The 12,786-nt window shown below is 43.1% G+C and overlaps 1 protein-coding gene across 2 annotated transcripts in view; it reads right to left on the reverse strand.

The window, feature by feature from the left end:
• P2RX2 (purinergic receptor P2X 2) overlaps positions 1-10,517 on the reverse strand; it is a 52,589-nt gene extending 42,072 nt beyond the window's left edge. For both annotated transcript variants that reach the window (XM_030218654.1, XM_030218653.1), the window contains exons 1-2: positions 10,183-10,517; positions 746-896 (exon numbers count right to left, since the gene is read on the reverse strand). In XM_030218654.1, coding sequence (XP_030074514.1) covers positions 746-896; positions 10,183-10,328 — 297 coding nt within the window. In that variant the 5' untranslated portion in view covers positions 10,329-10,517. The remainder of the gene's footprint in view (positions 1-745; positions 897-10,182) is intronic.
• Between the last annotated feature and the right edge of the window lie 2,269 nt (positions 10,518-12,786).

A 12,786-nucleotide genomic window follows, 5' to 3' on the forward strand; every position in this document is an offset into this window, starting at 1 on the left:
ATTACCCAAGCAGCAAAGGACTCAAATACAAATCAACATATGCATCCAGCTTTTCCTATTTAAGTGCACAACTATGGAACGCACTGCCAAAAATAGTAAAAACAACGTACGACCATCTAAACTTCCGGAAAGAACTAAAAACAAACCTGTTCAAGAAGGCATATCCCACCGACCCAACATAAAAGCCAGAGTACTTGCAACACAACAAAACCAAACATCGTAATGGACACACCCCAACCTCCCTCGTCCTCCCTAAGTTCCCAAATACATCAGCCATACATGAACCTTATTCTACCACAATACCAGAACTGGCGAAAGCGATTACAGTACCGTGTAAGCCACATTGAGCCTGCAAATAGGTGGGAAAATGTGGGCTACAAATGTAACAAATAAATAAATAAAAGTAAATAAAATAATATGGAATAATGGATATTAGTTCCGTATTCCTATAAATGTGAATGATCTTTAGTGGAATGATAATTATCTTTACCAAAATAGCTAGCAGCTGTCTGACCTTTGCTCTTTAGAATGCTGATAGAAGTTGAATATTATCTAGCCGGTGCGTTTTTTTCCAAAGTTTGTGTCCCATGATTTGTGATGTAACTAGTGCCGGTACTCAGTACCCCCAAGTACCCCCCTCAAAAAAACCCTGGTTGTACACCTGCTTTGCAGTGGCTGAGCTTCGTTAACCAGGAGCCGACAGCAGCTCTAGGAACGGAGATATTGTACAATTGTAAGGTCTTACCTCTGGGGGTTTCACATACTCGGCCACGTCCCAGACTTTTTCTCCCAGGCCTGGTACTTCGGATGTGGAGATGCCTTTCACCTTGGTGATGACTGAGCTCTCAGGACCTGTCTCACGCGCTTGGTATCCCTTCTGGATAATGAAGACATACCTGAGAGAAGAAGGTGGGAACAGGGTAGGATTAAGGCATAGGAAACCTAGGCATATGCCTGGGGCTCAACCATTTAAGAGGGACCTTCTCAGAGATGCTAATTCTTTGGCTCCCAAGGCAGATTTTTTACCCTGGTAAAGCCAGCTGCTGGCAGAAAGAAGAATGGAGGTAGAAGGGGGCCAGAGCCACCGCTGCCCACAGAGATCTGTCTCTTATGCCATGTTTTTATTTTCTGTGTGTATTTTTAATTTTTTGCTGTAATGTAAGGATTTGTATTTTTATTGTTTGTGGTACATAAGTACATAACTAGTGCCATACTGGGACAGACCAAAGGTCCATCAGGCCCAGCATCCTGTTTGCAACAGTGGCCAATCCAGGTCACAAATACCAGGCAAGATCCCAAAAAAGTACAAAACATTTTATACTGCTTATCCCAGAAATAGTGGATTTTCCCCAAGCCCATTTAATAATGGTCTGTGGGCTTTTCCTTTAGGAAGCCATCCAAACTTTTTAAAAACTCTGCTAAGCTAACCGCCTTTACCACATTCTCTGGCAACGAATAGTGGATTTTCCCCTAGTCCATTTAATAATGGTCTGTGGACTTTTCCTTTAGGAAGTCATCCAAACCTTTTTAAAACTCCGCTAAGCTAACCGCCTTTACCACATTCTCCAAATTCCAGAATTTAATTAAATGTTGAGTGAAGAAAAATTTTCTCCGATTCATTTTAAATTTACTACATTGTAGCTTCATCGCATGCCCCCTAGTTCTAGTATTTTTGGAAAGCATAATCAGACGCTTCACGTCTACCCGTTCCACTCCACTCATTATTTTATAGACCTCTATCACATCTCCCCTCAGCCGCCTTTTCTCCAAGCTGAAGAGCCGCTTTAGCCTTTCCTCATAGGGAAGTCGTTCCATCCCCTTTATCATTTTCGTCGCCCTTCTCTGTACCTGTAGTATTGTAAGAATTTGTAAGTGTGTATGTTTGGCTGTTACCCACTTCATTTAGTTCCTAAGTAATACTTTAGTGATTGTCTGGTTTATATTTGCTGGACATGTTATAGGACTAATTCACCTCCTGTCTTAGGGGCCTTTTTACTAAGCCACGGTAGGCTCTATGCATGTGCAACGCATGCCCAAATGAGATTAGCGCCAGGCCAACGCGCCCCCTGGTGGTGATTTCAAATTTGACGTGCGCCCATAACGCCTGGATGAATTATTTATTTACTAGTAAAAAAGGCCCGTTTCTGACAGAAATGAAACGTGCGCTAGCAAGGTTTTCCTCGGAGTGTGTATGTTTGAGAGAGAGAGTGTGTGTGAGAGATGGAGTGTGTGTGTCATAGAGAGAATGAGAGCGAGACAGAGACAGCGTGTGTGTGTGTTTGTGTGAGAGAGAGAGAGTGTGTGAGAGACAGAGTGTCTGTGTGTGTGAGACTGTGTGTGTGTGACAGAGAGATAGAGTGTGATAGACAGGGAGTGTGTCAGAGAGAGTGTATGTGAGAGACAGTGAGTGAGTGAGTGTGAGCCCCCACCCCCCCTCTCGCAGGGCCCCCCTCCCCACCCCCCCTCTCTGGTCTCAGGACCCCCTCCCCACCTCCCTCTCCCCTGCCCCGCCTCTAGCCATCCATGTCCAGCGACCCTCCTCTCCCCTGCCCCCCCTGCAGCTACCCATGTCCAGCGACCCTCCCCTCCGCCCCGGCGCATCAAACCCCCTCGCCACCCACAGCTGCCAGTGGTAACGCTGTCTGGCCACTGCTGCTTCCCCAGCAGCGGCCGCTACAAAAGAAGAGATAAATGTTTTTAAACCCAGCCCAAATCATTCACAAATGCCCGAGTCTTACAACGCAGTCTCTGCAGCCGCTCCTCCTATCGCCTGTCACATCAGTGCGCTCCTCCGGGGTCTTACTCCAGGTGCAGTGATGTGGAGGCGAGAGGAGGAGCGGCTGCAGAGACTGCGTTTTAAGACTTACATCTTACACTGCCGCAGGCCGCTTTTTACCACAGCTTAGTGAAAGGGCCCCTTAGTTTCAGTTTGTTGGGGGGTAGGGAGGGTGGGAGTGACTGATGCTTTTTTTTCTGGAGAAGGTTAATAGGGGTTGGCTTGGGAAAGGATGGGAGGGAGGGTGGAGAGAAGGGGAGGGTTTTTTGGGGTTGGCGGTGGAACAGTGGAAAGGCCACTGGGACATCCCCTGTCCATGAACGGAGACATTTGTACTGATTTTTTTCTGTTGGGAGACCTCTTCGTTGTTCTGTTATGCTTATTAAATATTATCCCCCCCCCCCCCCTCAGCAGGAGGGTCAGTGAGCTGCTTTAGCCTTCCCTCATAGAGAAGTCGTCCCATCCCCTTTATGATTTTCGTCGTCCTTCTCTGCACCTTTTCTAATTCCACTATAACTTTTTTGAGATGTGGCGACCAGAATTGAACACAATATTTGAGGTGCGGTCGCACCATGGAGCGATACAAAGGCATTATAACATAATAATTTTTGTTTTCCATTCCTTTCCTAATAATACCTAACATTCTATTTTCTTTCTTAGCTGCAGCAGCTCACTGAGCAGAAGGTTTCAACGTATCATCAACGTCGACACCTAGATCCCTTTCTTGGTCCGTGACTCCTAACGTGGAACCTTGCATAACGTAGCTATAATTCGGGTTCCTCTTTCCCACATGCATCACTTTGCACTTGCTCACATTAAACTTCATCTGCCATTTAGATGCCCAGTCTCCCAATCTCGTAAGGTCCTCTTGTAATTTTTCACAATCCTCCCGCGATTTAACGACTTTAAATAACCTTGTGTCATCAGCAAATTTAATTACCTCACTAGTTACTCCCATCTCTAGGTCATTTATAAATATGTTAAAAAGCAGAGGTCCCATCACAGACCCCTGGGGAACCCCACTAACTACCCTTCTCCATTGAGAATACTGACCATTTAACCCTACTCTCTGTTTTCTATCTTTTAACCAGTTTTTAATCCACAACAGAACACTACCTCCTATCCCATGACTCTCCAATTTCCTCTGGAGTCTTTCATGAGGTACTTTGTCAAACGCCTTTTGAAAATCCAGATATACAATATCAACCGGCTCACCTTTATCCACATGTTTGTTCACCCCTTCAAAGAAATGTAGTAGATTGGTGAGGCAAGATTTCCCTTCACTAAATCCATGTTGACTTTGTCTCATTAATCCATGCTTTTGAATATGCTCTGTAATTCTGTTCTTAATAATAGTCTCCCTGGATCTATACAAAATTTAATAGCATCCAAAGGATAAAATACATAAATAAAAATGTAATGCTAAAATTTGTAATAAAACCAATACCAGAGAAAACCAAAGTAAAAAAAAATACACTCCCCTGTTTCCTAATGCCGTGTCAGCATTAATGCAGGGCAGCTGCTAGCGTCACGTGGTAAACAGGGGGGACAGTGTCCATATCTGTTATCTGAACAGATATGCTACAACAACAGTTCTACAAAAGAAACTTTGAGACGTGTAAGACACCATGTCAAGCGGAAACATAAGTATAAATGAACTGCTAAGTACTGCCCATTTGATAACCAGGTATAACAAAAAAACGGGTAAACTATAAAACTGGATAAAAAAAGGCACCAAAACTGTGATTTAAAACCACAGTGAGGAAACTGTCCCAGAATTTTATTCAAGTTTTAAAGTTCAAAAAACAACTATAAAAGCAAGTCCTGCTGTAAAAATGAAGTATAGAAACGAGCTGAAAAATCAAGGATAAACATTAGAAGCTCCACTAAGAAAACATTAATATACTAGTTAAAAAAAGGCCCGTTTCTGACACAAATGAGTGTGTATGTTTGAGAGAGTGTATGTGAGAGTGACTATGTGTGAGAGACAGAGTGAATCTGCAAGTGTGTGTGTGAGAGAGAGAGTGAGTCTGGGTGCTAGTGTGTGAGAGAGTGTGTGTGTGAGAATGAGAGTGTGTGCAAGTGCGTATGTGAGATGGGCAGGCTCATTTTCAAAGCACTTTGCCTCCCAAAGTTCCATAGAAACCTATAGAACTTAGCCTCCCAAAGTGCTTTGAAAATATGCCTAACAGTGTGAGAGAGAGAGTGTGTGTTTCACACAGATACAGTGTGTGCGAGAGAGAGAGTGTGTGTGAGACACAGACTCTCTGTGAGACTGAGTGTATGAGACCAAGAGAGTGTGTGAGTGACTGTGTGACACATGGAGGGGCATAATCGAACAAAAACGTCTATCTCCATGGGCATTTATCTCCGAGAACGGGTCCGTGAAGGGGCGGACCGAACTGTATTTTCAAAAAAAATAGACGTCCATGTTTTATTCGACAATTTGTGAGCTGGGCGTTTTTGTTTTTCTGTGATAATGGAAAATGAAAGCGCCCAGCTCAAAAACGAATAAATCCAAGGCATTTGTTCGTGGGAGGGGCCAGGACACCAACCGGGCAGTTCGTCGTAGTGCACTGGTCCCCCTCACATGCCAGGACACCAACCGGGCACCCTAGGGGGCACTTTTACAAAAACAAAAAAAAGGTAAAAGAGCTCCCAGGTGCATAGCACCCTTCCCTTGTGTGTTGAGCCCCCCAAATCCCCCTCAAAACCCACTACCCACAAGTCTACACCATTACTATAGCCCTAAGGGGTGAAGCGGGGCACCTACATGTGGGTACAGTGGGTTTGGGGGGGTTGGACGACTAAGCATTAAGCAGCACAATTGTAACAGGTAGGAGGGGGGGATGGGCCTGGGTCCACCTGCCTGAAGTCCACTGCACCCCCTAACAACTGCTCCAGGGACCTGCATACTGCTGCCAGGGAGGTGGGTATGACATTTGAGGGTGAAAATAAAAAGTTGTAAAACATCATTTTCTTGTGGTGGGAGGGGGTTAGTGACCACTGGGGGAGTCAGGGGAGGTCATCCCCGATTCCCTCTGGTGGTAATCTGGTCATTTAGGGCACTTTTTGGGGCCTTATTCATGAAAAAACAGGGTCCAGGAAAAGTGCTCTAAATTCTAGCTACAAACGCATACTTTTTTTCCATTATTGGCGAAAGGCGCCCATCTCTGTTCGGGTGATAACCATGCCCCAGTCCCGCCTTCACCACGCCTCCAACACGCCCCCGTCAACTTTGTACGCTTCTGCGATGGAGTGCAGTTGAAAACATCCAAGTTCGGCTTTCGATTATACCGCGTTATTCATTTTTGTGAGATAAACGTCCATCTCCCGATTTAGGTCGGAACTTGGGCATTTTTCTCGTTCGATTATAAGCAGGATAGAGAGTGAATGTGATACAGTGTGAGACATAAAGTGTGTGAGAGACAGTGTGTGAGACAGAGAAAGACATTGACTGTGAGAGAGAGAGTGTTTGTGTGACAGAGATACCTCCCCCCCTCTCTGGTGTCAGGCCCCCCTCCCTCCCTCTCTCTGGTGTCTGAGCGTTACTGTGCAGGACGCTGAGCTCTGGCTGTGCTTCAAGGAACTGACCAATCCTATTTAATAGAATGCACCTCCAACATTCTGAAGCCGAGAAACCTCGTGTGGTTGGTCACTTCTGCTTGTGACGAACCCGGAAGTACGTGATGTCAATTCAGGAGATGGATACAGAGAGCAGGAATGCCTCAGCCATGCAGTCAGCTTCAGAATGTTGCAGGTGCGTTTTATTATATAGGATTAACCGGCAAACAAGTAAAAGCAGTTAAGATAAAAATACTGGCTAAGAAATGGAAACTGGCTAAAAAGGCACATTGCAGCCACAACTGAAAAGTTTCTATCATAAAATATATCTTTGAAAAGTGTACGACTTACCAACAGGAATGCACTAGTCAGACGTAGAAGCCTTCAAGAACACTGCGCTTGGAATGCATCGCATTTAAGGGCCCTGTTTACAAAGGTGGGCATCTCTAGCGTTAGCATGTGCTAATTTTTAGTGTGCGCTAAAAATGCTAGCGCACCTACAGTGCGGCTTAGTAAACAGGATCTTTAAATACGTATCACATACATGTGTAAATATGTCAACACTTCCTTGTTGCACATCACTACTTACTTACTACTTATCATTTCTAAAGCGCTACTAGACGTATGCAGCGCTGTACACTTGAACATGAAGAGACAGTCCCTGCTCGACAGAGCTTACAATCTAATTAGGACAGACAAACAGGACAAATAAGAGATAAGGACAAAGAGTAGCAAGATTCCGGAATCCCAAAGAGTAGCAAGATTCCGGAATCCCAATGACTACTACTACTTATCATTTCTATAGCACTACTAGACATACGTAGCACTGTACACTTGAACATGAAGAGACAGTCCCTGCTCGACAGAGCTTACAATCTAATTAGGACAGAGAAACAAGAGATAAGGGAATATTAAAGTGAGGATGATAAAATAAGGGTTCTGAACAAGTGAATAAAATTATATCAGCCAGACAGCAGTAAAAAATGGTTAAAGCTAAAAACCGGTTTTATTACAAATTGTAGTATTACATTTTTATTTATGTATTTTATCTTTTGGTTGTGATTAGGGATCCTTTTACAAAAGCATGCGCTAAACGGTAGAGACACCCATATATTCCTATGGGCATAGTGTTTAGCGCACAGTAATCGTTAACATATGTTTAAAATGCTAGCGTGCCTTTGTAAAAGATCCCCTTAAATTTTGTATGGATCCAGGGACTGTCCAATTCTACACCTTCTTGCCGATAAAGGTAGGTTAGTTTTATTTATCCCTTATTTCAGAGAGGATGCTTTTGTCTTTTAATGTTTTTCTGAAGTTTACTCTTTTTTTAATGTATGAATGTTGATTACACTTTTAATGCACACAAGGTCTTTTATTGTACAGTTCACTGGTTTCTATTATTTTAGTATTTACTCAGTTTTTTTTACGTTTAGTTAATGTTTCTTGTATGCACCTTTATCTTTCAAATCCTAAATGACTCGGCTCCAGACTATATGGTACCATTAATGAACTTACCTCAAAGAAACACTAAATATGAGGCAAGAAACTATCTCAGACCACACCTCCCAAATTGCAAAAAAGTGACCTACAAAACTGTCCACTCTGCAGACTTCACTTACCCAGGAACCAAATGGTGGAACTCCTGACCACCCAAAATAAGAAATGTACTAGATTCCACAAAATCCTCAAATCGTTCCTATTCAAACAAACCCTCACAAAGTATAACCATATCTCAAACAATTAATTATCACCTGAATTGGTTATTACTCTATTTACCATTAAGTTCCTCTTTGCTTTATGTACAATTTCTCATTCATAACAGATTTTCTAAATGTTAAACATCCATAGTTAGTACATAAGTACATAAGTAGTGCCATACTGGGAAAGACCAAAGGTCCATCTAGCCCAGCATCCTGTCACCGACAGTGGCCAATCCAGGTCAAGGGCACCTGGCACGCTCCCCAAACGTAAAAACATTCCAGACAAGTTATACCTAAAAATGAGGAATTTTTCCAGTCCATTTAATAGCGGTCTATGGACTTGTCCTTTAGGAATCTATCTAACCCCTTTTTAAACTCCGTCAAGCTAACCGCCCGTACCACGTTCTCCGGCAACGAATTCCAGAGTCTAATTACACGTTGGGTGAAGAAAAATTTTCTCCGATTCGTTTTAAATTTACCACACTGTAGCTTCAACTCATGCCCTCTAGTCCTAGTATTTTTGGATAGCGTGAACAGTCGCTTCACATCCACCCGATCCATTCCACTCATTATTTTATACACTTCTATCATATCTCCCCTCAGCCGTCTCTTCTCCAAGCTGAAAAGCCCTAGCCTTCTCAGCCTCTCTTCATAGGAAAGTCGTCCCATCCCCACTATCATTTTCGTCGCCCTTCGCTGTACCTTTTCCAATTCTACTATATCTTTTTTGAGATACGGAGACCAGTACGTTTATGATATTGTATTGTAAAATTGGATTCTTACAACAAATTACTTTGTTATGCTGTATTCTTTGTTATGTATCTTATACTGTTTATTGTAAGCCACAATGTGCTCAAACTTGTTTGGGATAATGTGGGATAGAAATGTCACACATAAATAAATACATGAATCAAGCAAGTAAGCAAGGCATGTCCCCTTTATACAATTTGCCCTTTTAGTAATTTTGTGTAACATACTTGTGTATATCTTTGTTATTAGACTTTGATTGTGACCCCTGAGGTGGGCGGTTTCCGGTCCTTCTACTGGTGCTTTGAAACAAAGTGTGATCAAGCAACATTTCCCTGTGCTGGTTGGTCTTTTGACCAGCCTCTGCTTTCTCCTGTCTGTTCCAGCAGCATCACCAACATCCACAAATACACAACCCTCCAGGCCAGTCCCTTCCTTTCCATCCAACCTTGTTATATTCTTAATGATACTTCGATGGTTTCACAAAACTTGTACAATGTAACCTATAACCAAGTTGTAACAAATGTATTTCCATTATTCATATCTTATTGTAAGCCACACTGAGCCCGCAAAGAGGTGGGAAAATGTGGGATACAAATGCAAGAAATAAATAAATAAATAAATAAAATAAAATAAAATAAAATAAAATAAAATAAACCTCTCTCCGCATCCCCTAACTTTCTAACTTCAGATTTGTTTTCTTTTTCAGCCATCACAGACCATCTCTCTCTGCGATTTTCCCCTCTTTTCAGCTCCTATTTTCATGTGTACTACTACTACTTATCATTTCTATAGCGCTACTAGACGTACGCAGCGCTGTACACTAGAGGCCCGCACACTGAGGACCTTTCAAACAGTTCAATTCTCTTTTCCTGACATTTGGTCATCTGAAAAATCATGTACACCATCTTTAAATAATTCCTAATGGATCTCATAAATGACAGGAGAACTCGGGAAGTCTCCTGTAACTTGCTGGACCTGTTCAGTTACTGGAATCTACCCTTCCGTTTTTCTTTTGGTTGGTGTCTGTTTGATCTGATCAGGGTGAGTTTGGGCTTGCTTTAAAGTCTGATGTCACTGGGGACGTTATAAACCTCCGATTTCCCCTTTAATCTCGGTGCTCTTAACTCCATGTGCTTTTCTTATTTTTGATAATCTATTAAAGTATTTTCACTAAGAATAATTTCCACTTTTCTCGACCACTTGGGCAAAAGTGGCTGAACTTTATCAGTCAGCAGCTTTCTGATATGCGGCAGGCACACTTCCCTCCAATACTCGCCCCCCCCCCCCAATCTCTCTCTCCCCCCCCCCCTCCCCCCCCCCCCCCCCCCCCCCCCCCCCCCCACACACACACACACACCTCATTCTTGACAGGAGAACTAGACGCGAACTTACCAAACGAAGTAGATAATGATGAGAAGTTGAACAAATCGATAAATGGTCCCCAGGTTCCGATTTTTCACCACCATCATTTTGGGAGTCTCGTAATTCAAGAACTGCCAGAAACTGCCACTTAGACAGGTAGTTTTGGAGCCCCGCATTTTGAGCCTAAAACCCGCCTTAGTCCGTGTGAGATTATACGTAGATCTTCTCCGTGCCGTTTACAGTTTGTCGTGTTCTACGGTCCCCATCCAAGGCCGGCAGTTTTCTTCCTTCACTTTTCCTCTCTCTCTCCTCTACTGTTGCACCTGACCTAAGGCTACAGCAGAAACCTCTGGTCACTTTCTCCGGGCTGAGGGCTCTCTGCTCAGTTCTCGGGTTGCATTTACATTGGAAGATTTGCCCATCAGCTGCTTGGGAGGAGAGGCAGCCGCAGATCTACAGAGCACGGGCTCCCTCGTGTGGCTAAAACGTGGAAATACATTTACAACCCTTATATCATTGCCTTGTGTGTGGACTCCGGTTCCAGATGTCATCTTTAGAAATGGTGACCTTCCAAGTGTCTGTGAACTCCAGATGACAATGATGGTGATGGACTATGTATTTCTTCACCAAAGCAGCACAAACTCAATTAAATTATAACGTCACATTAATTAATTAATTTATTTATTTGCAGCATTTGTACCCCACATTTTCCCACCAATTTGCAGGCTCAATGTGGCTTACATTTGCCGGAATGGCGGTTGCCATTTCCGGGTAACAGAATTACAAATGGTATTGCGTTAAGGTGCATACGTACATGGTAACATACATGGAACATAACATATATGGAACAGATCATGGTATATTAGTATACCATGTGCATACATAGATGGTAGAGAAGAATACATTATGGTATTGCATGAAGGTTCCTGGGTGATAATTGGATTATAACATACTTTAGGTCATCTAGTGATAGTTCTTGATCATTCATAGCAAAAAGGATAATCAGTCATGTGATAAGAGTTCGGTTTTGTCTAGGTCGTGTATAATGTTATTATTTAGTATTTAAGATGGATGTTGATGGTATGCCTTCTTGAAAAGATCTGTTTTCCGTAGCCTTCGGAAGATGGTTAGGTCTTGCGTTGTTTTTATGGCCTTCGGTTTGTGCTGTGATTAGCAGTGGCATAGCCCCCTCCCTACCCATCTTCAAATCATTGCTCAAAGCCCACCTCTTCAATGTTGCTTTCGGCACCTAACCTTTATACCTTTCAAGAAATCTAGATTGCCCCAATTTGACTGCCCCTACTTGACTGAGTGTACATTTGTCCATTAGATTGTAAGCTCTTTGAGCAGGGACTGTCCTTCTATGTTAAATTGTACAGCGCTGCGTAACCCTAGTAGAAATGTTAAATAGTAGTAATAGTAGTAGTAGTAGTTAGGGCTCAGGCCCACCCTACGTTTAGCGGTAGCTGTTGGGGATCCCAAGCTCCGCCAGCTGAAGACTTCATCCTGATGGTAACAAAAACGCTGCTCTCCACGATACTGGCACCTGCGCATTCTCATTTTTCAGCGCATGCCTGCTGCAGGCTGCCAAGGTGGAGAGAAGCATTGTCCCACCAGCTGAGATTTTGTTTGGTGGGGGGGGGAGGAACACTTGGTGCCCACCCACTTCTTGCCTAGGTCCACCCAAAATCTGCTGTCTGGCTACACCCCTGATAATTAGGAAGTAATTTATTAAGGGGGTCTTTTTACAAAGGGTGCTAACGATGAGTGTGGGCTAAATGCTAGAAACACCCTTAGGAACACATGGGCGTCTCTAGTGTTCAGCGCATGCGTATTTATAGCGAGCGCTGAAAATGCTAGGGTGCCTCATTTCCGGTCATTATTGCCAGATATCCTCATGCAGATACTGATGCTCACTGTTGCTTTCATACAGGTAAGAGCCACTAAGAAGGTAAGCAATGCTATGATGCACCAGCATCTGTGGTTACAATCAAAGCGGCTTACAAATAATCTGCCCGATTCTATATATGACGCGCCGGGCAATGTGTATAAATTTGTAACTTACGTACGCTACTAAATTGCTTAAGAAGCCACTTAGTCATAATAAGAGGGTCAATAATGACCAATTATTTATTCATTTTGTTACATTTGTATCCCACATTTTCCCACCTATTTGCAGGCTCAATGTGGCTTACATAGTACCGTAAAGGCGTTCGCCAATTCCGGTATAAACAGTTACACAGTGATGTTGTGGTAGAATAAGGTTCATGTGGAACAAATAGATTTGGGAAATGTATAGAGGAAGAGTTACGTTATGGCCATTACGTACTTTGGTTTCATAGTGTTGCAGGGTTCAGGTATTTAAGTAGGGTCGGTAGGGTATGCCTTTTTGAACAGGTAAGTTTTTAGTGATTTCCGGAAGTTTAGGTGGTTATACGTTGTTTTCACTATCATCACTAATTGGACTTAAGTGGAATTTACACGGGCCTCTTCTAGGAGTATTCTCATGCATGCAGTGGTCATGGGAGGAATGCAGGCATGTACGCATGAAAACGACATACGATCACCTCTACTTCCGGAAAACACTAAAAACTAACCTGTTTAAAAAGGCATAGCCTACCGATCCAACTTAAA

Source organism: Microcaecilia unicolor, chromosome 11, assembly GCF_901765095.1.
Source record: "Microcaecilia unicolor chromosome 11, aMicUni1.1, whole genome shotgun sequence".
Lineage (NCBI taxonomy): Eukaryota > Metazoa > Chordata > Amphibia > Gymnophiona > Siphonopidae > Microcaecilia > Microcaecilia unicolor.